The sequence below is a fragment of the Crinia signifera genome, chromosome 5, assembly GCF_055691185.1.
Source record: "Crinia signifera chromosome 5, ASM5569118v1, whole genome shotgun sequence".
Lineage (NCBI taxonomy): Eukaryota > Metazoa > Chordata > Amphibia > Anura > Myobatrachidae > Crinia > Crinia signifera.
Genome location: NC_139221.1, coordinates 155,172,180 through 155,200,176, shown reverse-complemented (window position 1 = coordinate 155,200,176; position 27,997 = coordinate 155,172,180). Strand labels below are relative to the sequence as shown.

General features: G+C 39.7%; 1 protein-coding gene across 1 annotated transcript in view; it reads left to right on the top strand.

The window, feature by feature from the left end:
• Window positions 1-4,724: 4,724 nt before the first annotated feature.
• Window positions 4,725-27,997, top strand: part of IGFBP3 (insulin like growth factor binding protein 3) — a 31,200-nt gene continuing 7,927 nt past the window's right edge. Inside the window, exons 1-4 of the mRNA XM_083188130.1 lie at window positions 4,725-5,437; window positions 5,565-5,996; window positions 22,005-22,222; window positions 26,061-26,180. Of these exons, the coding sequence (XP_083044256.1) occupies window positions 5,624-5,996; window positions 22,005-22,222; window positions 26,061-26,180 (711 nt within the window). The 5' untranslated portion in view covers window positions 4,725-5,437; window positions 5,565-5,623. The remainder of the gene's footprint in view (window positions 5,438-5,564; window positions 5,997-22,004; window positions 22,223-26,060; window positions 26,181-27,997) is intronic.

The following is a 27,997-nucleotide window of genomic DNA, read 5'->3' as shown; positions in this document are numbered from 1 at the left end:
AGTTCTATTACAGAGTGAAAAAGGAATTGTTACTGCTAAAAGTGTTTGTCCTTTTGTATAATACAATATTATGATTTATTGGCAATTTAAATGAGCATAATCAACTAATTTTTATCATAATGCAAGTGTTTTGTAATATAGGAATTTATAAATTCAAACATATGCAAACTTTGCTAAATACTTAATATATTGAGCTCTTCTGAATGATCCACTTATTTTCAGCATTTCACCATAATATGCTAGACAAAATACACTCAGTCTAAAGCAGTTAATCAATACCTTCTTTGTAGAGTACAAGTTTATCAACATGAAATTTAGTGGAAAGGCGACCCCTATTGGCATTGTTTGTTTTGCAATAGACTATAATACTGTATTAGTAAATAATATGATTATACTTGTGAATTAATCATATTAAAACCATGAAAATACATAGATAGGATTTCACAATACACAAATGTGAAAGAAAAAAAAAAAGTGGAGAAATGAAAAATAGTATTAAAGCTTAGTAATATACAAAATATCAAATAATGCAGATATTTGAAAATAAAGTAAAATAATGGGGATTACCTTTCACCCAATGATACATTCATCAACAAGGGTGTATTATGTTTAAAGCATTTTGTTTTTAAATAATTGTGCCATTGAAACAGTATATACAAATTTAGTCAGAACTAGAAGACACTAATCCAGGGGTTCTAAAACTTTTTTGAATCACGGCACCCTAGAGCATCAAAATGTTTTCAAGGCACCCCTAGGTCAAATGTTTCTTATTGAGAAATTCAGAAAAAAATATAAAATTATGTGCATTGTGTTTATATGTCACAGTTATCTGGTGAGGGACAGGATTTGCTCCTGTTTGTCCACAAATGTTATAATTGGCAGCCACTAGCACTGCTTTTGCCTGTTACATTGCACATAACTAATATGAATTAATCCTGGTCCACCAACCCAAGGCACCCCTATAAGTGTCCTGAGGCACCCCAGGGTGCCTAGGCACACAGTTTGGGAACCACTGCACTAATCCCTGTGCGTCCTGTATACTATGCTACGTCTTATCTTATTGTGAATTAATAAATATGTGGAGTGCTTCAGCAGACAGCATATTCTCAGTGGTGGTGCTCCCAGTAGATAAAAGGCAGTAAATAAAAGGCAGCACCAGTGGGCACATAATTTTTTTGAAAGCCTGCAACCATTAAACACACACTGGAACAGATATAAAGAGATAAATGCAATGGCGATAAAGTCCAGCACATTAGCTCCCAACTGTCATGTTCTTAACTGTATTTAAAAAAAATCATTAATAAAGTATCCTACACATCCTGAGATCTTGAAGAATTGGAATGTTTAAAGATGCCCTACATGGTGCGATTTGTGGGTGCAATGCGATGTGCTCTCTCGTGCACATCCCATCGCACAGTTCAAATATTCTGTGCTACACATACTTTTTGAACAAGGTCCCGATCGCATAGTTGCGTGCGATGTGATCTGGACCAAAAGGCATGCAATGATCGCAGTGTGTATGGGCACCTTTAGACATAAACATTTGTCATGAAAAGTAGTGTAAATAAATGAAGGGTATGCATGCAGTCATCATGTTTATAAAAGCTGTTGATCACCACAGATGAATCGGTCACATATAGGGGTGTGTTTTCATATACTATTGTCCGGCTCTTGGTTCGCTAAGTCCTGACGATTTGCTGTCTCTTGCGCTTAAAATGTGCATCCTATTTGCATAAATAAAACTGAAATAAAAAAACTACTTTCTAGATGGCACTGAGCTGTGTTAATGAGCTGTGTGTCATTTTTACAGCTGTGTGCACCTGGGTCTGCCCACAGCCCCAGTGCCACTGTACTTCATCTGTCACTTTGTAGAACTTATTCCTGAGGGGTTAAGGCAGGGCTGGGCAATAGTGGCCCTCCAGCTGTTGATGAACTACACATCCCAGGATGCTTTGCATTAGTTTTGCTATATGGCCATGCTGAAACTGATGCAAGGCATGCTGGTATGTGTAGTTCTTCAACATCTGGAGGGCCGCTATTGCCCAGCACTGGGTTAAGGTATCTGTGATAAGAATAAGACGCACATTTGAAAGAAGAAATTGGTATGCTTAATCTCTCAAGGTGGCCATACACCTGAACGACCTGCATTTGACTGACAATGGGCCCATGATCTGTCCCATGACTTGTCAATATCGTGCGGATTGGCCAGACATTGTTGAGGTGTATGGCCAACTTCAGAGCATTTCAGCTGTGCAGGCATATCCCATTATAAGGGTTATACTGTAGATCAGTGGTTCCCAAACTGTATGCCGTGGTACCTAGGGGTGCCTCAGGGGTGCCCTGGGTTGGTCGTCCAGGACCAATTAAATCCAGTGCTTGTGGCAGTCAATCATAAAATATTTGTGACACATACAGTAGAAGGGAATCCTGCACCTCACCACATAACTGACCCTAAGGATGACATATAAACACAATTTTCTTAATTACATTTTTTTTTTTAAACTTCTCAATAAGAAACTTTGGTACTTGTTTAGTTTCACGGTGGCAGCGTCTCAGTCGCAGCAGCATCTGTGTCCCCTTGCGGGGCTCGCTTCGCACGCCACGCTATCTAAAATCAACTCCATGCCAACGTGGATAGTGGGGGTATGAACTATTCACGTTGGCATGGACTTTATTTTTGAAAGTTTGCCGAGCGCCGAACCCGGAAGTAGCGGGCGGCCATACTGCCGCCGTGAAACTAAACAAGAACCAAATTTTTTGGCCTGGGGGTGCCATGAACAAAATTCTGATAATCTAGGGCGCCATGATTCAAAAAAGTTTGGGAACCCCTGCTATAGATGCTAGGTTTATGAGGACATACCTGTATATGGTCAAACATGGCAGCAAAAAGACCACTTAAGACCACATCCCTCTTTCCTGAGACTTGTTTACAATATAATACTTGCAGATGGACTATTACAATAACCCCTGGGGAGCCAGAGTCACTTGGCATGTTCATGCAATAGGACAGACATAAGGTGCCCACAGACGCTTCAATTGTACTGTGCTATGCGTTTTTGACTGTACAATGGTTCTATACAATTTTTCTTCCAGCTTGCTATGAGATGTGCACTTGGATGCATGTGATGAATCCATGTTTGTAATGTTAAATTTCAGATGTAGTCTAAAAAGTACGTGCAGCACATACTTTTTTAGACATACAATATCGGGCTCCCGGGAACATAAACACCATCCAATAATTGTACACAGGGCCGGTGCAAGGCACCGGAGCGCCCCAGGCGAGTCGGGCTGGGGGCGCCCCGGTGCCGGGGGGGTGGGGGGGGGGTGTGGTACCTGGCGTTCGGCGCTGTCTATTTAAATCTGGCGGCGGAGGCAGCGGGGGTCCCTGCAGGTTATTAAAAATCACGAGCGCTATCCGCCGGGCTATGCGGAAGCGCTTCTAGTGTGAAAACACTGGCAGCACGCTGATTGGCTGCCAGAGTTTTCACACTAGAAGCGCTTCCGCATAGCCCGGCGGATAGCGCTCGTGAGTTTTAATAGACTGCAGGGACCCCCGCTGCCTCCGCCGCCAGCTTTAAATAGACAGCGCCGTAGCTAGGACAGGTACCCGGGCGGCATTTTCCGCCCTCCAGTGGCCGGCGCCCTAGGCAAATGCCTAGGTTTGCCTAGTGGTGGCGCCGGCCCTGCTTGTACATAAGATGCAATTTGTGCTTAAAAAGTACAAAACGCATTCGATAATTGATGCGTCTGTGGGCACCTTAACAAGTATTAGTTTTGTTACATTGTTTCCACCTGCTCATTGAAAATATGGTCTTTGAAGATTTTCAGGGAAATTAGGTGATGGATAAACCAGGAAATCTTGTGGCAAATATGTACTACCGGGTCTTTTCTTTGGTTATATATATGCTATTTACCAAGTTTACCACATTGCCTGTTTACAGCATATTGCTGGGCACACTGACAGGTACTTTTGAGTGAACATATACAGGTTGTTCTTTTCCTTCTGATGTCATGTGTTGATAGTGTGAAAACATTTACATTGCACTTACCAAGGCTACACTGTTTCTGCACATTGGTGATGATTGTGTTATAGAGCAAGGACTGTTCAGCAGCACAGCATGTACTGATATAACTCCCTACTATGGCGAGTGCTGCATAGAAAAACGACTTTTTTCCAGTTGTCACCCATCATCCCTATGGTGCTCCGGGTAACCCCACAAAAGCCATGATTTTAAATACCTTTTGTTTGTCTAATATTTTAATATACAGTTTTATTCCTTGCTGTAAACATAATATATAAAAGAAAATAAATGTCATGTTTTGTTTTCTTGGACTATTTTATTAGAATTATTGTTAAGCTCTGTAAATGAGGTAAACCATATATTTCTTTTAATGACACTGAGTTTACACCCCATCTGTCATATTTACATTACACAGCAGACAGGGTACTCTCACATTTACTGTACAGAGCACCCTACACAATGCATGCTCGCGTTTCCCATTGTGTGTACTGTAGTAACACGGCAACTGCTCGGACACTGCTATTAGCGTTGCCAGTGTGTGTGCTAACACAAAGCGTGTCTGTAGTCTGAAAAGTAAAATTCACATTCATTTAAGTTTTCAGTGACTTTAATGAAACTTTCCAAAATCAAATGAATTTTTTTTCCCCCTTTGAAACAAAAGGCAAGCTCTAACCCCCCCCCCCTACCCCTCCACAGCATTAATGGGTGTTCTCAGAGGTGCACTTGAACACAAATCAGAATCAGAGACTCCCCTTCTCCTCCTCCTCTTTCATTAAACCGAAACCTGTATTCTGCCAGTCAACCTTTAACTTGCAACCCTGAAATTATTTACTATTCATATCCCGGGGCGTGTCTGAAGCAAGCTCTCTATATAGCCAGAACCTGAATGAGAGAACAGATGGGGAAAAAAGAGCAGAGAGGGGACATCTACCAACAGGCGTTATTTGCTAGAAAGTTTCTTTATACTCCACGTCTATGACTGGGCATCCGTCTCTGGAGCCTCTACACACACTGCGCTGCTGGGAAACATCTACTTGCAGGACTTTATTAAGAAAAGCAAGTTGGGGATTAGTGAGCTATTGATTTGTTTACAGGGATTACTATTCTTTTTAATTATTAGAGTGACCTGCATAGCTGTGAGCAGGACAGTGATCAGCAGCAGGGTGTAGTAGGGGGAGCCCCCTGTGTGTGCTAATCCTGCAGCCCCAGCAGGGTGTACAGTCAGTGTCTAGGGGGAGTGTGTAGGAGCCTACTGTATGTGTGTGTGTGCTTAGCAGCAGCACACGTGATTGCACCGGAGGAATCCCGCAACCTCCTGACCCGCACACTCTCTATGTACAGTATACCAGCAGCCGCTACTGTACACCTAGCATGTGCATGTGAGATATCTGATCACAACCAGGTGTAACAAGGAGGTGAGTACATGTGTCACGTTGTACCCATTAGAACGTGTCTTGCTGACTCGGAGACGCAGTGCTCTGTTACTGTGTGTACAGCACAACCTGTGCCCAACTCCAATAACTTTCTCGTGTCTGTCCGCAGGTTGTTGCGATCCGTCTGCGTGACGCGGAGTTTGGCTTCAGCAGTTGGCTCTGGCTGCCATGGTCTCCAGGCTGTACGTGCTCTGTGCGGTGGCGCTGGCGTTGCTGAGCCAGCTGGCGGTGGCGGTGGGGACGGTGGTCCTGTGCGAGCCCTGTGATTCCAAAGCCAAAGAGCAGTGCAAGCCCCCGAGCTCTGACTGCGAGGAGCCGGTGCGGGAATCCCTGTGCGGCTGCTGTATGACGTGCGCTCTGCCACAGGGCAGCCAGTGCGGCGTGTACAGCCAGAAGTGCGGCTCCGGGCTCATCTGCAGACCGGGACCCGACGAGTCCAAACCGCTGCACGCACTGCTGGAGGGGAGGGGAGTCTGCGTCAGTGTAAGCGCCAGCAACAGGTCTACAGGTCCAGTACCCGGACAGCGGCTTGCGGCTGCAGGTAAGAGCAACTGTGCCTTATGCTACTGTGTATGTCCCGGATGATGTATATTTAGTACCTCTGATATATCTACCTGCTCACTGTGTGTGTGTGTGTGTGTGTGTGTGTGTGTGTGTGTGTGTGTGTGTATGTGTGTGTGTGTGTGTGTGTGTATACCTGCTGTATACCGTACCTCTGCTATGTCTACCTTTTGTGTATACTATACCTCTGCTATATCTACTTGCTATATATATATACTGTACCTCTGCTATAACTGATGCCTATATGGTGCCTCTTCTATATCTACCTGCAATATATGCTGTACCTCTCTGCTATATATAACTTCTGTATATACTGTACATCTGCTATATCTACCTGCTGTATATACTGTTCCTCTGCTATATATATATATATATATATATATATATATATATATATATATATATATATATATATACACACACACACACACACACACACACACACACACACACACACACTACCTTTGCCATATATACTGTACCTCTATGATATACATTCATTTTTCATTATAATCTATGAAATATGTACAGTAATATTAAAGTGCAGTAAAGGACATACAATTACCTAGACAATGAGAGAGAAAAACTTACTAACTTACTAAAAATCTGTAGCCAATGATCTTTCTATCCACTGACTTGTCATTGACTGTAATAAGGGCCATCAGTGCATGATAACACATGTCACATCACAATATAACAAAGTCTGCATAACTGTATAACCCAGTGCTAAATTCTACCAGTCTATCAGGTCAGAAGCTGAATATCACCCCTGGGAACAGCTAAAATATGTGTTTAGAATACTTTATGTTCAAGCTAACTTACTTCTATTTTTTCATATGCTGAAACCTATGTAGAGTATTTTTATAGTTTCATCAAATATAGAAATTCATCATCATTAGATATTTATAATTTTGCAATTTAAAAAAAAATCCTGCTTCATATTCATTTTTGTACTTCTTAAATTAAGACAATTGATGGGCGTATGTATTAATAATTGTGGCAGTGCCACAATGATTAAAATCTTGGTCATAGCAGGAATAATAGTTTTTAACACAACTCTCCCCACTATTATAGTATATTATAGTGGCATCCCTTTTGAATAAATGCTATTCCTGTGAATTAATTGCTGGCATGTTTTTGTAAGAGTCCTCCTCAATACCTGACCATGCTTATGCATGCAGTGTCCTTTCCAAACAATTTGGAAGGAGAATGGAGGCTCCAGGAGAGGGATTGCAAGGTCCCTCTCCTCTGAGCATGCTTTCATACCATTAAGCAGCTACCGCCATCTGAGTATGGCGGAGCCTTCAGGACCAAACTCCAAAAAAGCTACGTTTTTAGTAAAAAGGGGTCAGACAGCCCCATTGAGAAATGTGGCCTAATAAGCCTTTTGCAGGAATTTGTTATGAAATCTCCTACACTGAGCTATTGGTACATAGCAGGGATACATATAATTATGCATGTACCAGGTTTTACATCATTTTATGAAAAGGGGCTTCATAAATATGCCACTTAGGGGGGTATTTATCAAATCTGGGAAAGATAAATGTGTGAGATAATGGCCCTGTTTCAGGTTTGCTCGGTAAGCTGTGAACATCGCAGCTTACCGAGCACCTGAGACGTCGCCCCGCCGAAAATCCCCCCTCCCGCTGCCGAATCCCCTCAGAAACATGTGAGGGGGTGTGTACGTGAACGCATTCCCCTCGCATGAGCTGCTAGCAGGAGAAATCATTCGATGGTCAACAACCATCGAATGATTTGTCCTGCCTTTGCAAATAAAAGTCATTCTCTACCGACTTTTATTTGCGAGCATTGGGTGGGCATCGGCACCGCACGCATACCCATAGGAACGCCCAGTATTTTCATGAAGAAACCCATAAAACGCTGGGCGTTCCCATGGCTCAGTGCCGTCACTGCCCTCTGCCCTCCCTCCCTGTATCTAACAGCCCAGCAAGTGTGTCCGGGTTTGCACATGTGCAGAAATGTGCATGCACAAACCCCGAACATTGGGGTAGGGGCCAATTTCGGATCACTGCGAGTGACCCTGAATCGACCCCAAAGTACCAATCTAACTGCTTCTAATAGTCATTTTTCAATCAACCTGTAACATGTAAATGAATAGCTTGTTAGTTAGTACTTTAGCACAATTTTTTCTTTCTTCATGATGTAATAAATTCCTCCTCTTTAAATAAATTCAAGCTGAATAGAATATTCTACTCCTATCTGGATGGCTAAAATGGCACATGTAGTGTACAATGCGCTCAGTGCACTCTGGCCAAGAACATGTACTCAGAAGAAAAAATATTTTGTATTCTTTGGAAATATGGATAGATATTTCCCAAAAGTGAATGTGCTTTCCTTGGACCGTGTAGTTGCTCATCATTCATATCCAAAATGATTTTCTATAATATACAGTATGTATTTTATATAAGCTCATTCCATTTTCTCCCTTAGTAATGTTATGTTGGTACTGTATAAAATAATAATGATGCAACCTTTCACTACTATTTACCTGGATTAAACATGCACACTGTATGCACAAATTTTGCATTACATTATCACTACTGATTACTATTATATACATCAGTGACATAGCTAGAAATTTTTCTCTCCCCAGCCCAAAAAAAAATCTGGCACCCCCCCTGTCAAATTTTTACGCCCAATTGCTACCAATCTCATATGTTTGGTAATCTGACAGTTACTTTAAATAGCTGACACATTGTATTGCTGACAATATAAATAGGGTATATCTTGTCTGCACCATCTGTCCTGTATCTGTCCACCCCCCAGACTCTTAATGGTGGAGCCTCTACTGTTAATGACCAATCGGTGTGCATCCTGGTTGCTTGGTGACAGCTGGAGGCTCTGCCATGTGATGTCATGGTGCAGACTTCTCTGCTGTTGCCTGAGAAGTGGGTGAGAATTATTAGATAGACAGTACCTAGATATACAATCAGCACGTTGACCCCAAAAAGGAGATGACATGGTCAAAAGGTCAACATGGAAAAAGTTAACAGGGTAAAAAGGGGACAGGGTCAAAATGTTGACATTAAAAAAGGTAGACACATGAAAGGGTTGACACGGCAATGGTAGAAACATAGAATGGTTTATATTTTTTTCCATAATTTACCATACAAGTGGACTCCAATTGGGAACAAGTAAAGCGAGCGATTTGAGGAGGTGTGGTACACTTATTGGGGTTCCACATGCTCAAAATAAAAATTTGACTCCCAAAAATCATGAAAAACTCATGTCAAGCTTTTGTCACTGTAGACACTGTCGACATTTTATATCACATCCTTCTGAAAGTTAAGGTCCATACACACTGGGCGACTATGCCCATCGTGTATGGACAGCGATGATCGCGTTCATCGCTAGGGGGAAAGCCGCTCAGTGCATACACACTGAGCTGCTTTCCCCACCCAGCCCCGACGGAGGGGAGAGGATGGGTTTGCATAACGCAGAGCTATGCAAAGCCGTCCTCAAAGCCGCTCATCTGCTGGTATTACCAGCAGGTGAGTGGCTTTCCCAGCGATGATGCGGGAGTGTGCAGCAGCGCTCATCGCTGGGGCATACACACTCGGCGGCTTTGAGCTGAAAGCCTCTCAAAACCTGCTGTGTTGAGCGGCTTTCAGCTCAAAGTCGCCCAGTGTGTATGGGCCTTTAGTAAACAGACAGAGCTTGATAACGATTTGTTATTCTGTTCATTCCATGGTTTTGTAAATTACCTTTGACATGTTAGAAATTGACTCAACATTATGTCATTTTTAGTTTTCCCCCCCCTTAGGTGATCTAAAAAAAAAACAAAACAAACAAACAAAAAAAAACAATCCAATACAAGCTGACTCTAATCTTACTAGTTTTTTTTTAATTTGTATGTACTTTATTAAATAAGTACAAACTGTACTCTTGTGCACTCATGAGAGCTTCCAAGTGACTCCTGCCTGTTTTCTTCAATAGAGCTTTATGCATGAACCTAACATACTTCAAGGATATGTTCCACTTTGAAATATACAGTGAGAAGTTATTTGCATTTTGAAACTATTGATATTATCATAATGATGTGGTTGCAATGACACATCTGAGAGTCAGAGAATACTTCAGAATTTAAATAAAATTTTATATAAATGTTAATTCCTTATATGCCTAGATGGCATTTGATCTGTTGTGGTTAAACTGAGCTTAATTATTTAACTATTTAAATCTATTTTTATATTCACAGAATAGATTTAATCCCTGAAAATGACCCCTACAAATTGAACTGCAGTAACATTATTCCAAGGGAAATTATTTTGTTATGTGCTACATTACTTTTTTTTTTTTTTCGAGCCATTTAACAAAACTATAATTTCAGACCTTATTTTACAGGTTTTGCATGACATATCAGTTTAGTATAACTTTTGCTATATTCTAATATTTTGTATTATTTATTTTGTATTTATGCAAGATGTTTTTTTTTTCTTTCAATAGCTAATTAGTTATTTCTGGGGGAAGTCCTTAGTCAAGTTCAAATATAATGAGTTATGTTAGTCTAATATGTCTAATTCTAGTGCATGTGATTTTGATTAGGCTACATATACATTGCTAGGAGTAACCTAAGGAGGGCAATTATGTACCTGAGCTTTTACAGAAATTCCCCCAACTCATCACCTCTAAATTTTAAGCCTTCGAAATTTTATACACTTCATCCGTAACATAAATTAAAACACTTTTTTTTGGCCTCTGTTTAGCTCAACGGTGCATTAAACATTTGTAAATGATATAGATAGTTAACCATTGGTTCCAATCTCACTAGCTTGAACAAGTAATTATTTTAAATTCATGTATACCGTGGTACATCATTAGCAAAGAATTTAGATTTGTCTTTGTCATTTAATATTTAGGACCCCATTTAACAATTCTTACCAGTGGCATATTTTGTTTAGTATCTCAGTATTTGACATTATTTACCACTGTGGTGAGGTCCAGCAATGTCCCCCTCATTGGTGGCATCAACTACTCTGTTAACAGCCTTCTTCTGCCAGCATCAGTCTGCTGTGTCATGTGCATGCGTTACGGCCAATCTGTGCATGCACATAGCATTTATACCAGGCCGGCAATGCCTGGAAGGCTTCACTGAAGATGGAGTAAGCTACATATAGGGGGAAATTTACTAAAGGAAATTTGTAAAAAAAATAGGTGTATTTGTATCCAGAAATACACTTATTTTTGACATTTACTATCCCGAAAATACGGCTATTCGTATTGATAGCACATCAACATGAATACGAATTGCCGTATTTTCGGGATAGTAAATGTCAAAAATAAGTGTATTTCTGGATACAAATACACCTAATTTTTTTACAAATTTCCTTTAGTAAATTTCCCCCATAGTGTCAAACAGCATAATCTTATTTTACGGCTATTTTACCCGTTATTTTGCAGTTTTTTTTACTGTTTTAAAACGGTAATTAGTGCAGTCTGAAAGGTGTAAAGTGAATTTACCAGTTCTATTGAACTGGTATTTCTAAATGGTAATAAAGCAGGGTCCTACCCGTTTCAGACTTGGTTTTTTTTTTTCATCCACTGTTTTCTATGGGTTAAAACGGGTTCAGTGTTGTGAAGGAACACAAACTGCATTGAAATACCATTTAAGGACAGAAACTGCACTGAAATACCGTTTAAAGACATGCAGTGGGAAAGGGGTTTTAGCTGGCAGACCCGTTTTTAGAAACGTTTTAAAATACCTGGTCAAAGCCAGTTTTGCGGTCTGAAAGCAGCATAATATATGTTGTAAAATTAAATAGGGAAAAATTATCAATAAATTAAACTATTGCAACATACAGTCAGAACTGTGGTTAGTTTTTTTTATGAAGTGGAAATAAATGTAATTATCTGTCTAGTAAAAGAGGAGCTTCTAAAATGTGCTGTAAAGCAAAAACCTGGCTATAAATGGCAATATTGCATATTTGAGATACCAATATTTTTTGAATTGCACATACAATGGGTCATTAGGGGGCACGCAAGAGGGCTTTGAGGCATTTTACAGGGCTATTCAATTAAGTGTAGTTTTTTCAACTAGTCAAAAAAACTACACTGTGGACTTTTTCACCCCTTTTTTAGTCATTTTTCATCAATGCCAATTCAGTCCCAAAAGATAGTGAATCGCCATTGGTGAAAAAAGAAGTCTAAAAGCCTGGTAAAAACACCCACAATTGAATACTAAAACTGGAAAAAACTGACTTAATTGAATACCCCCTTAATGTACATATGGAGCAGATGTATTATAAATGGAATTTGTGGGCCTGAAATTTGAGAAATAAACCCTACTGAATTTTGGCCATGCCTACTGTCTGGGAATCTGAAAATTAAAAGGTGGTAACTCTAGATTTAAGATTCGCCAGGACAGCTGCATATAGGAGCAGCTGATCCGGCAGTGAGCCAATTATAAAAAGCTATGTAATGTGTTGCGAAATTGCTGCGAATAGTAGCATTAAGGGACATTATATTTCTGGTCATATTTTTAATTTATTAAATAGGCCACTAAAAGATTTACATAGTTATTAACTATGGGCCTAATTCAGTTTCAGTTATAGTTTTGTGAAAAAACGCAAAACTACTACTGGTTTCTCTAAAATGTTGGAGACTGGCCAGCACAGGGCAAGGCCGACCACCATGCCGGGTCCCTCCCCGCAATTCCAAAATATTTGCAATCGCAGAAATGCGATATACTAGAATAACTATGGTAGTCCTCCTGCATGTGCAGCCTAGCTGGAAAGGCAGGTGCAGGGCGACCATGTTTTGCGTGACATCACACATCTGCCATAAAATGCCTAAAAAAGGGTCCAGACATGCCTTTGTTGTCCAGACTGTGCAGTGCAGTGTTGCCACCGCTGACACCACTTAGATTGACTTCGTATTTTCCAGAATGCGACTACAGTTTTGGCCCTGTGGCGTGCTCACATGCACAGAAAAGTGAAAATCGGCAAATCAATGTTGAATCAGGCCCTATATCCAAACAGATAAGCTACCATTTTGACAAGGAAATCCATGGCCAATGCCTGTCCTCTATTAAAATAGTAAATGTATGATTATTTTTTAGGATTAGTGTATGTATCCATTTGTAAACACTAGGTAGGGGGCAGGACTAAAATATGCAAAATCACATATTTTAGTCCCACCCCTCTATTTCACTTTTGGACTCCAAAGGGTGCAGGAATTTAAACAAATTGGAAGTGCCCCTAGGTATATACATGTGTATCTGTGAAGGGGGAATGGAATTGGCTCACTCATTAACTCCAAACTGGCGCATTTTCTGTGAGACAGTCCCGATATGAGGGCTCAGTACCTCCTTCCCGATCTGGACTGCATTGTCCCAATCAACCATTCAATTTAGGAGTCATGTCCATTGATCACTGACTAGGTACAGGTGGCACTGACAGATAAGGAAATGGGGTGGATAGGTGCTCAAGTTCCATAAAAGAACTGGTTATGACCGTTGTGATGTGTGCAGGGCTGTGGAGTCGGTAGATAAATGTTCCGACTCCTCGTACTTCTGACTCCGACTCCTCTGTATTAATATGCAAATGTATTTGATACATTCCTTGAAGGAAAGAAAGGCAACATACATATTATTACTACAGAAACTAGAGGCTGGGAAGCCAACAGTCTACTGTATTGAACAGTTTAAGCAATGAAAATAAAGTTTCATTAATTTTTTTAATTAATTAAATGGCTGGATAGTAGCTGGGGCAGGGTCCAGGGCTCCTCTGGAGCTGCTGTCTGTGCTCCCTCAGTTTCAGATTAATTAAGCGCTTGTAAAATATGTGTTAAAATGCAGTAAGTGAAATAAAATAAAACGTGCCATGCCGTATTTAACCAAATAAAATCATGTAGCCTTGATGATTCAATGTTTACAACTCCTTTTGGAGTTTTTTCTGGAGGTGCCTTCTTATGCAACAATGGTATTTTTGGTAATTCCGTTTCTCCGAAAGTGAGAATGTAACTGCACAAGGCAATGGTGAGGCAGTCCTTGTGGCTAACTGTCCCTATCTATTACCATCTTGCAGCGTTTCTCCTTTCTCCGTCCACGGAACTTTCTAGCCGTAGCGCTCACTCGATACCGGAAGTTCAGGATGTCTCTTCCGTGCTGCGTGTTTTGCGGCTTACTTCTGGCAAACTTGCATCTGCTCTTCTCCTTCTCATCCAACGCGTTTCGAAGCACTAGGCTTCTTTTTCAAGGATGTTGGAATGGTCTGTTCAGCAGCTTCGCAGGACAGAGGCACCTCCAGAAAAAACTCCAAAAGGAGTTGTAAACATTGAATCATCAAGGCTACATGATTTTATTTGGTTAAATACGGCATGGCACATGTTTTATTTTATTTCACTTACTGCATTTTAACACATATTTTACAAGCGCTTAATTAATTTACCATATTACATCAAAAACCGTCCTATTAAGCTGCTTATAAGCGCAGTATATACTCTTTATTTCCCTATACAAGTCTCCCTCAGTTTCAGCAACGCGCAGGCAGAAAGTGAAAGTAATCTCACTTCCTGCCTGTGTTCGCATTGAGATCTGGCTTCGGTGCTGCTGCTGCAGCAACAGCAAACCAGACTCTCCTCTCCCCTCCTGGCTGTGCGAGTGCTCCCTACACCTTGGGGCCCCTCATAGCCTTGGGGCCGGGTATGGGGGTACCCTTTGTACCCCCCTGTTGCCGGGCCTGCTTGCACCACACTTAAAAACCTAGGATAGACAGTTTCTTCCAGAAACATGTACACATGTCTACCCTCATACAGACAAGCAGGCATGCAGGTTTTAAAATAAATATAAAGACTAACAGTTGAATCCAAGAAGCTGTTCCATCAAGTCCTTCTAAGCTCTTCTAGCTATAGAGAAGAATCTTCACTCAATAGGAAAGGTTCAGAAGTGTGGAGCATGAGTTCTGCATGCTTTGTGACGACAACAAAAATCAACGAGTCTCAAAATCAAAAATCAACAATCTCCGCTGGTTTGCTTGCTCGTCACCGTTCAATTCATGGACACAAGGAACGATTTCTTTACCGAATCGTTACTGCCGACGAAAAATGGTGCCTGTATATCAATATGAACCAGCGTAAGGAATGGCTTAGCCAAGGTAAACAAACGACCCCGCGCATGAAACAAACTCTTCATCCGTGTAAAAAGATGTTGTGGGTATGGTGGGAAAGCTTGGTTGAATGAATTTTTCGAGTCTACACCAGGTGATTTCTACCAACGACGTATTGAAAACCTTATTGAACGTTGGAAATAAGTTGTAAACTACAAGGGAGAATACATTTATAAGTATTGGTGCTCCGAATTGTGCGTTGCGTGCCATATAGTGAAGCACATGAAAAGCATGCTTTTTCACGGTCACTTAACGTGTTTTGCGGTTACGTGAGGCACTGCATGCATTGGTCTTTATGCTTACAGTAGAGAAGTCATTAATTATAATTTTCGTAGTCGGAGTTGGTGCATTGTTTGCCGACTCCAGGTACTCTAAATTTACTCCGACTCCACAGCTCTGGATGTGTGACACGCCCCTTGATGCATGGCCATGTTCCCTTCTCACTGCTATCTTACTTGGGCCACTGAAGCATATTTATAGATAAAAGATATAGGGCCAGATGTACTAAGCTTGAAATGTGATAAAATGGTGTCACAAACTGGCAGTCCCACAGCGTATCTGCTCAGGCTTCTGGACTGACACTGCTCACGCAGCTTGTCTGTTTGGGCTACCAGTGTGACTCTGCCTTCACTGCTCTCCCGCTTCTTGCCACAGGATGCCGGGTCTCCTCGGATCAATTTATCAGCTTCAGCCTTGTTATTCTTCAGCATCGGCCCAGTGTCTGGTTGTTCCCCAGATCGAGCTTCAGCTCCAGTTCAGACTCTAGTTATTATTCTACAGCTCTGGTCCAGTCTCTGGTTATTATACGGATCCAGCTTCAACATTAATATTATTCAGCTCCGATCCACGTCTTCAGCCATTCTTCAGATCAAGTTATTATAATTTGTATTTCACAGTACCACTCCTTGTTGTCCACTCAGCCTGGAAGAATTTCCTTGTCATTTCTTTAGATATATTCACTACCAAGTTCTTCATCCTCCATTATTGAAAGTCTCTGGCTTCGGTTATCCGGCTAATCTTCCTTTCATAGTAAGTGTGCCTGAGGAAGGGACCGCAACCTGCACATTAGGACCACTAAGTAAGTACCACCTTGTGGTGGTTCCTGGTAAAGATCACTCGGTATGTTAAACCTTGCGCCCTTGATCAGGCCTAGCCAAACACCCTCTCTTAATAATCAGAACTTTTATGCGCTGGAACGACATTCTGCCCAAAAGTTTCAAGTCTCCCTTTCTGACAGAAAATCGACTGAATTACCTCAGCTGGACCCACAACAAATCACTTCCATGACAAATGGATAGTGATAAATTTCCAGCCAATCAGCCCATATTGAGGAAAGGGGCAGTCCGGTCAAGCAATATTGTGTCTGTCACAATTAGTAATAGGCTGGCATTTGTAAAATACTATAGACACCGGGGCACTACACTGATTTTATATGCAAGAGTTACATGGGAACTGGCAGCTCATTTGGGACAGGAATCTTGGCATTATGTATTTAGCCTAGATTTATGATGATGCATCTGTAATCATTTGGTTAGATTATATTTTTATATATATATTTCAGCAGCATGTAATTCACTATCTTTTAACAGCTTTTTCGTACTTAATGTTCGGTACTTGTTTCCTAGCACGGCGCACAATATTTTGATCGTAGTACATCTTATACAATCGCATCGCATGCAATATAGCGGCATGCGATTCGATTTTTAATTGTACAAGCACCCCGATAGGTGCTTTCAATGTTAAAATGCACCCCCTTTGCCAATGCCAACCCCACTATCAACGCGAACCCGAAGCGTGGCGAGTGCAGCGGTACGCGTCCTCCGACCTTTTCATACCCCCACTATCCACGTCGGCGTGGAGTTGATTTCAGATAGTGTGGCGAGTGCAGCGAGCTACCGAGCCCGAAGCGTGGTGAGCGCAGGGTGCCCCGCGAGGGGACACTGATTACTTTACATGTATTCCGCGTCCCCTTGCCACGCTACGGGCTCGTATTCCGCGTGCACTCGCCACGCTTTAGGCTCGGTGGCTCGCTGCGCTTGCCACACTATCTAAAATCGACTCCACGCCGACGTGGATAGTGGGGGTATGAAGAGGTCAGAGGACGCCCAACGCCGCCCCTCGCGGGCTCACTGTGCTTGGCAGTGATAGTGGGGGTGGCGTTGCCAATGGGGGTGGGGGTGGCGTTGCCAATGGGGGTGCATTTAACATTGAAAGCACCCATCAGGGTGCTTGTACAATTAAAAATTGCATTGCATGCCATTTGCTGGCATGCAATGCTATGCGATATTTCATTGTACAAGCACTCCTGTTAATTTAACATGAATATTGCATCGCACACCACTAAGTATGGTATGCGATGGGCGCCGTGCTAGGAAACAAGTACCTAATGTTCTTTATTGTTTGTGACTTAGTTTTACATATCTATAAAACCACATTGGATTATCAGGACTACAAGGCAAATATAAGGTAGAAGAGCCTACTAGATGTTTGAAAAAGTGTATACTATGGGCTTAATTCAGAGATGATCGGTAATGTGACAATTTGCAGTGGACTTCGAGGAGTGAACAGCCCAGACAAAAAGAGTAACCACTCTTTGAAAAATTGTGAGAGAAGTGAGAATGGATCACTAGTCTGCATCCACTCCCAAAATCCATATGTAATTCAGGTACCATGAAAATAATTTTACTATCTGTGCAAATGTAAATCTCAGGCTTCCACTAATCTCCTACTGAGACAGAGTGGAAGTGGTCATTGCTGAGGTCACAGACCCTCCTCAAAAAAGCCTCATCATGCCTGCATTTTTTCAAACATACCCAGAAAACATCTGGTTTCCACCCCACATTATGGCTTCCTGTCAGCGAAACCAAGAGGATTAGGCCACAACTACATTTTATGTCACTAATTGCCTTCAAGCATGAGTGATTTGATCGGTACGCATGAATAGTCATCCAATAATCGCTCGATTTGCAAATTCTCTAATTAGCGATTAACTCTGAATTTTAGCAAGTTTAGCATGTTAGTCATGCCTCATGCACATCTTACTGGTAAGTAAATTGACTATATTGAAAATTAGGTACTTGTTTCCTTGAAGGGCGCCCACGATTTTGATCTTAGGCATCGCAAGGGAAAAAAACGCATTGGTCGCATCGCATGCTGGATAGTGGGGGTATCAAAAGGTCGGAGAACGCGTACCACCGCCGCTCGCCACGCTTCGGGTTGACGTTGATCGTGGGGTGGCGTTAACAATTGGGGGGGCCATTTCACACTTCAGGGTAGCTATTTGGGGTCTGTGGGCTATTTAACATTGTTCCCTATGTGACATCGGGTCAATTGGGCCATTTAACATTGTTCCCTATGTAAAATCGCGTCGGTCGCATCGCATGCGATTTTTTGGCCGCATGCGATATGACCGACCGACGTGATTTACATTTTACCATGCATTTTACCATGCGGCCATCGCATCGGTCGCATCGCATGCCATTATAATGGCATGCGATGTACATGCGATGCCCGCGATGGGCGCCCTTCTAGGAAACAAGTACCGAAAATTACCCCAATAAGTGTGACTATGGGCCTTATTCAGACCTGATCGCAGGACAAATGTTTTCTCTAAATGGGCGAAACCATGTGCACTGCAGGTGCAGAAAATGTAATATGTGCAAAGAGAGTTAGATTTCTGATACAGGCATTCAAAATCCCAGTATTTTTCTTTCATAGTCTTTATATTAAAATATTATATTTAAATTTAAACAGAAATAGGGACATGATAACTTATCTGCCTTAGGTAGATAATGCTTACTGAACCCACTTTCATTTTTGTACGCAAAAAAATAATTAAGTGTGAAATAAAGAAATGTATTAAACATCTGGAATCTCCATGTTTTCATTGACAAAGGGTCAAAAAGATATATGTGGATTAGGAACTGAGATAGGATTTGTTATCCACATACACTCTGCATAAAAATGGAGCATCAGGAGTGGCATTTCTCAGCAATTTTTCAAAACTTTGTCCCCCCTATCGCATAAACTACAAGGCCTAGAGTATAAATATTTTATATGGGGTAATAGTTATGTGGTGAACAGACATGGATTGACCTGGTTGTGAAAAAGTGATAAATGTCATCATGATTCCATGTCTGCTTATGTAATGTTGCAAGTCGAGTCATTATGTAGAGTGGGGGCGGGTCATGATGACACAAAACCCAGCAGAGCATGTCATCCGTTATGTTTATTCTGTTCATGTGGGTACACATGCACATGGATAACATTTACTCTTTGCAGTGTTTGACCTACATGAAGTCAAGAAAAGAGATTCAATTGTATTTAGGATTTGAGGTCACATTAAAATTAAAACATTATTTAAATCGATATATTATCAATGTACTATTTTCTGCATTTATTTATATATATTTTTTAAAAAGTAGAACTAATTTAAATAATAGTAAATTCTCAGAATAGTATTGTAAGTAGTAACATCTTTGGTTATTTTTCGAATTTTACAAAAAATGTTGCCACTTTCACCTTTAATTACGCTACACCAAAGTGTCCAACGTAATAGCAATAATTATATGTAAATGGGATGTGGTAACCCTCCCCCCCTCCCCCCCCCCGGGCATTATGCCGGCAGTCAGAATCCCGATGCCAGTACCCCAATTCTGGCTCCGGAATCTCAACATTGATGAGGATGTCAATGCTGGAATTCCGATCGTAAGAGTTAGGCTTAGGCTGCAGGGTAGGTTAGGGTTAGGCACTAGTGGGGAGGGGAGGGTTAGGCTATGGATGGGGGAGGGATAGCTGTAAGAAGGGAGGGTTGGGGGGCTGGCAGGGAGAGGGTAACTATACTTATCAGACCTCTGTCAAGATTTCCTCTTTCACAATGACAGTGTTGGTAGTTTGTCTACTAGCATCCCCTCCGCTGTTCATCCATGTGTACTCTGTGTAAATTATCCTAGGAGGACAGACTGCAATCAACCCTGGTTTCTCTTGGGAAGTACATACAAGATCAATGTAATGAATGAGATTATAAGGCTAGAACTTTTATATATGATTGCACCTTATTGAAGGTTTTACGAACGTTTAGATTGATATGTAACAGAAAGTTGGCTAAGGCCAATAAAAAAAGTGGCTAAAACAAATTAAGGTAGTGTGTGAATTATATGTAAAAAACTAATAAAAACACAACTAAAGGTTACAATAAATAAAGGCTGCATTACTAGGTACTTTATGTAATATGTCTACTGTTTATATAGCTCACATCTACAGGATAAATGTAGAAAAATCCACAGAGTTCCCAGATATTAAATTGTTGTATTTTACAATATTGTGGAACGCTATTTTATGTGACAGTGTACTTTACTGAGATTATGCTATTTTCTTTGAGCCTCCCATATGCGATGCTGCTATTAAACCTTCACTGTTCTTGAGTCATAGGTTTTACTGTAGGTATTTTAAGGTAAAGTTATTCCCAGTTTTATGGGTTATTATTGGAGAACGTTTGTATAATTACTGAAGTGTGTGTCATGGAAAATGTCTGACTCTGGGTAAAGTTAGTATTATTTGTATAATATACAAAATATGCATGCATACTTGGTTAATTAGATTTTTCTAAAGGATTCTGGGTTTCATTCTGTTTTTCTAGCAACTAAATGTGTATTAGTTACTAGTAACATTGATTTTCTTTTGGCTGACGTCTATCCAGAAATTAAGAGATGCGGTTCAGACCAAGTTCAGATTAATTTAAACTTAATTTTAAATGTACAAAATTTATTAAGGGCGGCTTTTGGGAAACCTTGCACTTTTAAGCTGCAAAACTGTCTATGTGAATGTGCTTAAAGCTCTATTTTTAAAAATGACAGAAGTCACTTCATATTCCAAGGGGTGATTCAAGCCAATTAAGACCAGTGTTCATTGTTATGAGTGGTTACTACACTGTGATACCTGATTCTCAGGTGTATGAATTTATCTTAGCCCATATAGGTATTGTAAAATATAATTGCATATAACTGCATTCAAATATTGTAATAAAAACTACCTTTTTTATATTTATATTTTTCCATAAAAAAAAAAATATATATATATATATATATATATATATATATATATATATATATATATATATATATATATATCTATCTCTTAAATGCTGCTTGGTAACAAAAGTTACATTTGTTTTGACTAAACATTTTGGGGATTGTTTTGATTATGTTGTGCAAAGTAAATGTTGTTTATGTGGTACATGATATGCTTTTATTTTGATACAAAGCTGGTCATGAAAACTGGTAACAAACGTTACATAAAAAGGACATTTTCATGGAATGACCCTTTACAAAATTTTGCTTCCAAATTATATTTTTTATACATAGAAATGGCAAATTACAATCCTACAGTATTACACTTAACAGTCTGCAGTGGTATGTAATCATTATCAATACATTATATCCATGTCGACATTGTGAATGTTGATATTATGACTCAACATTCAGACATGTCGACATCATTTGTTGAAATACAGAAATGACTGCATACCGGATTGACTTACATCTTAAAATGGTAATAAATAATATATGGAATAAATCTTTCTGTTAAAAGGAAAATCTGTGCTCTCTGCTTCACAATGTCATACTCTACATTTGAAAATTGTACCTTTTTAATCCACATGGCATGTTGAATCTTTGTAAATGAATAAAATTAATTTGATTATTAATAATATTATTATGATGTGCATTTTATTGTATTTTTTTTCCATTGCTGTATATATTTTTACAAATTATAATATCTCATAACAATTTTACAAAGCAAAGGATGCCTACATATACGTGAAACTGATGAACTATAATGGAATGTTTATCCTTTTATATTGATAGGGAATTCCAGCAATTCAGATGAGGACACGCTTCCTGACAGCAGTGACACTGAAGCACCATCTAACACACAGAGAATGTTGTTTAATAATCCTCAGACCAAAATAGAAATCCTCAGGAAGGAACAGGCCAAAAATACTCAGCGTTATAAAGTTGACTATGATCCACAAAGCACAGATACATTAAACGTGCTTTCAGAATCTAAACAAGATATGGAGTATGTAAGTATGAGCATATAATTACATTTGATTCTTATGTTCTTTTATATGTTGACTGCTGACTCGAAGCAAATAGTCTACTTACAGGAGGTAGTGGCACAGTGTGACTTGTGGCATTAGCACAAATAATTCAAAACCATCAGGGTGAAACTACAAAATATTTTGGTTTAGGGTAATGTTTTAAACAATGTATGTATCACTGTTTACTATACTCATTTACACACAGTCACCCAATACATTGTTATCCAAAGATAATAGTATAAAATTCTACTAATGTGAATCCATTCATTGTAAAGTCTACATTGCCAGTCAATAAAATGATACTTGATGACCTAAAAGAAATAAAGCCACAACATGAAATAAAGAAAACATGGACTAAATGATCAGTATGAAGCAGAAATCAGTTATTTATTCTAACCCTCCAAAATACAGGGGACAAAATTAGTAGGGTTCCCCCATATTTTGAGAACAAGTATCTGGCCCAACCAGCCAACAGGGTAATGCTACAGCTGGGGGACACTTATTATATAAGGTCCCGCTTCCAAATCATTTAACCCTTGACTGGTCAGCCCGGGCAGGGCCCCTGGGGGAGTGGGGACCCCCCAATAAAGAGGTCCCACACTCCAGATTTAACCCTGACTGAGTTGAAGCCCTGGGATGTCCCTGGTGCCCCAGGGTGGTGGGCACCCAACTGATGCTTTAAGTGTAAAATTAGAAAAAAACTATTGTGCAATGTTGTGAAACTATAGGTCCCTGCAAGCCTGCATCGCATGCAGGGACTTGGAGATCCACAAGTCCTAACATGCAGGGCAATAAAGGGCCCGCTGGTACTTGCAGTTCTACAACAATGTAAATAGTTAAATAAAAGACGCACATACAGTATAACTTTAATGCACACTACAGTCACACATACTATACTAACCTATAAGGGCCAAGTGGCAGAAATGTGGAACGGAATTATACTCAACAAGGCCTACGGCGAAGATCGGTCTGCTCCGTTCCAGGAGAGATGAAATAATAATAATAAAAAAAAAAAAGGCTGCCCCGAAGCCACCAGACCAAGTAGCGGAGAATCAGGAGCCGAGTTTCGAGTTTTTTTAATGTTACCTCTCTCGGGGAAGCCTACATGGAATAAAGGGGACTGATCTTCCCGGATAAGAATTTGAATAGAAAAAAATATGGCTACCTACGCCATCGGGAAATCCGAATCACATTAATACGGCAGATTAGTAAATCTGCCCTATAAACTAATTGTATTTTCCCCAAAATACGGTCAATGTCAGTCGTATGCAGTTGCACTCGGCATCAGCTTTATTTGGCTATGTTAGTAAATTTCCCCCAATATCTTTCTCTTCATTACTCCAGTAAGTATTAATTACAAAACTAAAACAATAACTTTCCCTTTTTAACACATTATGATAAATGATATTCTCTATGAAGTACTGTCAGTTCCATTTCTGTTGGCAACATCTGTTTATGAGAGCTTCCAGCAGCATATTATAATATATAGCCGTATAACTGTCTCATTGACCTCTTACCTGGAACAAAAATTCCTTTTGAGGATTCTTATTTTCTATCAGTTTTGATTAGCATTCCTTAATCCTCAGGAAGTACAACTATTATCAACTTCCTTAAAATCCAGAAGGATATGAATGAATATTTACACCTAAACTCTTTACCAGATTTGAATTATTATTATTACTTCAACTGATTTTTTACATGGTGATGAGTGGAAAGCCATTTTTTTGCACCTGATATGCCCATTAATAATATTGGGCCTTATTTTGGTTCATTCTTTTTGACAAAATCCTTCTTAGATGGGCAAAACCATGTGCACTGCAGGTGGGGCTGATGTAACATGTGCAGAGAGAATTAGATTTGGGTGGGGTTTTACTTCAAAGTGAGATCTATATTGCAGTGTAAAAATAAAGCAGTCAGTATTTTCCCTGCACAGAAACAAAATTACTCACCCAAATCTAATTCTCTCTGCACATGTTACATCTGCCCCCCCTGCAGTGCACATGGTTTTGTCCATCTAAGAAGAATTTTGTCAGAAAGAATGAACCAAAATAAGGCCCATTGTGTTGTGCCTTTTGACCTTTACAACACCCTTGCCATATTTTAACAATTAAGTAGAGATCTACTGGACCAATTTATGATAGTCTGCTTGGATGACATTATTGTGTACAAATAGTCTTTAGCAGAATTCCAGTTAAATGTTTTAATATTTATACCATGTCACCTTCAAAATAGAGACTAATTCAGCTCAGTCCCTATTTTTAAGGTGAGCGAGCATCGTTAGGGATATGGAGTAATAGGCGATATTGTAAACAATATCACTCAGCAAGCCCTTTCTGAGCGATATTGTTCACAATATCGCCTACTGTGTACGGGGCTGTTAGCTAGTCCAGAGCCTATATTACCCCTTGTTCTGAAAATTGATGGTGTGAGTAATACCATTTTATGGCAGAAGTTAAGGGGAAAAAGATGATTCTTAATTCTCTAACCACCCACAATACCATGGACACACATAACCAATAAATCAATCCATGGATTATTATCTTTTAACCTATTTTAATTTTTAAAAAGACAATTTGTTCGATTGGGTATATAAATGAATGTATTTGGATGTAAGGTTGTGGTATCTATCTGTATTAGAGGGGAGGGGATGACTAATCACCCCCCTCGTTGTGTAAATCTGATGTGTTTATATTTGAAAAATAAATAAAAAAAAAAAAAAGACAATTTGTTCCATCTACTACTTAGAACCATATTTCCATTTACTTCTGTAAGACCATGTACTGTACAAGACCAAACCTTGATTATTTTGTAGTATTTTACTGTATAGACTTTGTTTCTCAACATATGCAATTCTTCTTATTGGATAAGTAGTCTGATTAACAAAAATAAATTAAATGGGTACCTGCTGATGGATTACGAAGTGGTAGCCATTAATAGATCTATAAACAGTATGACATTATTAGAACTACTGTACATGACTTTTTAGAAAGCAGACTAGGGACTAGGTCGTCATCTAATTCTGGAGGATAATATGATCAGCGGAAATGTTATGAAGCCCTGTAGTAGTAAATGCATTGGTTGTGCTACAAACACAGCTTGTAAAATTTTAAATAGTAAAAGAATTTAAAAATAGTCATGATCAGAGCAAGACTCAAGATATATGGCCACGTCAAAAAAAGAATCAACGTTTTCAAAAACTAAAGTACTAGTTTGTGTCTTTAGTATTCTCAATTTTTTCAGGGAATGTTTGAATTTATCTTGTCCATTTGTAACAGTGTTTATATCGAGATATAAAAGTTAAAGATTTGTTTTTAAATATTTAAATTTAAGCCCCATACACACTAGACAACTTTTTAAAAGATATCGTTCAAAAGGGCCCTTCTTTAAAAGTCTAGTGTATAAACCCATTATCCCAAATTATCTACCATAATTAGTCCCTTACTGTCCCTCAGTTCTCAAATAAATCCTCACAGTAGGCCATCGCTGCATATGAACAGTGTGACATATACACATGCGCAGTGCCAAAAAAAATCAGTCCACTGCATACAAAATTGACATTCCATCCATTTCTGAGTCAGACTCTATGTTACTATGGCCAAGTCATAGCCAGTAGTGAACCTATAGAAGTTATATCTGCAAATGATATTTAAATCCAAACTAATTATCCTGACATTAAGAGCAATTGCCCTACGAAAAAAAACCACACACCTTGTATTTTATCAGTTTAATGCATAAAAGCTTTATTTTATTTTTTTAACTATCTTGCTAATGTAACATTGTTTTTGAATAGATTGCATTCTAATGTACTATTATATTATAGGGTCCTTGTCGTAGAGAATTGGAAAGTGTATTAAATCAATTAAAGAGCATGAACACGTTGAGTCCCAGAGGATTTCACATTCCAAACTGTGACAAGAAAGGGTTCTACAAGAAAAAACAGGTGAGTTGCAGTACATGAATTGCTTCATATCTCTCATTACTATCTTTCTATGCTTTTCCTGAAATTTAAATGATAGCAATTACGCTAAATATGGCTAAAAGTTTGAATGGATCATTCATACATTAAATGGACTAAAAGTGCATGATAACTATTGGCTTGAAAATAGTATCAGGAACATGACTGCATCTGGCGTTGTAGACTATCATCATCCAACCTCAATACTTTATACCCTGTATGATAAATAGGGTTGCAGCAAATATGAACTATCACTTTTTAAACTAATTTAACCTCAAGATTTATATGATAATTAGTTTACCCTGGGCAATTGCATAGGGCGAGAATGTAGAGGGGGTCACATAAAATACTGAATGAGTGACATCACTTAGTCAATTTTGTTCCCTGACTGCTCACATGAAGGATAAGCAGTCAACTGCTTCTTTCACGTGAAGCTATTAACTGCTTGTCATCGGTGTCAGTGATATGCTGGGAGTAAATCCTCTGACTATAATGTCACAGCAAAGCTACTTCCAGCATGTAGAGCAGAGGTTGCTGCTCTCACCTCTCTACTGCTAATGTAAGGAGAAATGGGGGCACAACATCCAATGGATGAAGAGGGAATCACTTCCAAGAGGATGCATTACACCTCTTAGGGTAGCCCAGGACCTGTGCAGACATAACTACTTTCCCCTTACATACGGTCATCTTCAAGTGTTAAAGCACATTTCAGTTTGTAGATAAAAAAAAAAAAAATCCCATACTAAGCTTGCTGTACATTTAATGTCAACTCATAAAAAGTGATCATTAAGCGTTCACTTTATTTATTAGGGACTATGGGACTTCTTTTTTTTATCTTTATTAAAAGCAATTGCTGTCAGTTGTTAACAATTCATTTGAGTACAAATTTACAACAAATAAATACAGGTTGAGTATCCCTAATCCAAAATGCTCGGGACCAGAAGCATTTTGGATAATGGACTATTCTGTATTTCGTAATATTTTTGTATTTCAATGAGGTATCTTGCATTTATGTTGTACAAACACATGAAATAAACACAAATATATTTGTTTTGTGCATGAAACAAGGGAGATTGTTCTGCTCGGTAAGCTATGTTTCTGATTCGCAACGGGTACCGATATTTTCTGTATGCGCATAATTGCTTATGTGCATGTGCAGGACTTTACTGCTCTAGTCTCTGTGGCACTCGCAGCGGGGGTGTGGGGTGGGTAGGGGGCGTTATTTCCTGGGCGTAAGCACGAAAATGCTGGCGTTCCCATACGAATGGGGTCAACTACCTGGCTTCCATGGGTGGGCAGCTGACATCACCCCCTGTTCTCAGAGCAGGGCACCACTAATCTAAAGCACTAGAGAGTACTTTAGAAATCATTTGATGGTCAGCGACCATGAAATGATTTTTACCACCTAATGCAAGGCTGCGAATTGATGTATATGCAAATAATCCATTTGCAGCGCTGCGGGGAAATTGGTGAATAGCGCGGGGGAGGGGGGCTGGTGTTCACACGCACGGCAGGCGGCGTTACAAGTGCTAGTTATTCAGAGAAAAATTCTAGTTTTTTTCAAAGTTGTGCCATATTTATGCCTAGTGCAGTATTAGTAAATAAGCCATATTAAACATGCAAATGTCAGGTAGGGACACTGTTTTTATTTGCATTGCTGTTGGTGACAACAGCTCAGTGAGCAATGCTTTATCATACCTCATCACTCATTGTTGGCACTGACCTTAATACCAGTGCTCTTTGGTTTAAAAAAAGCCAGGCTTTTCTATGATGAACCAAGAGGCTAAATACTGCTTTCACCA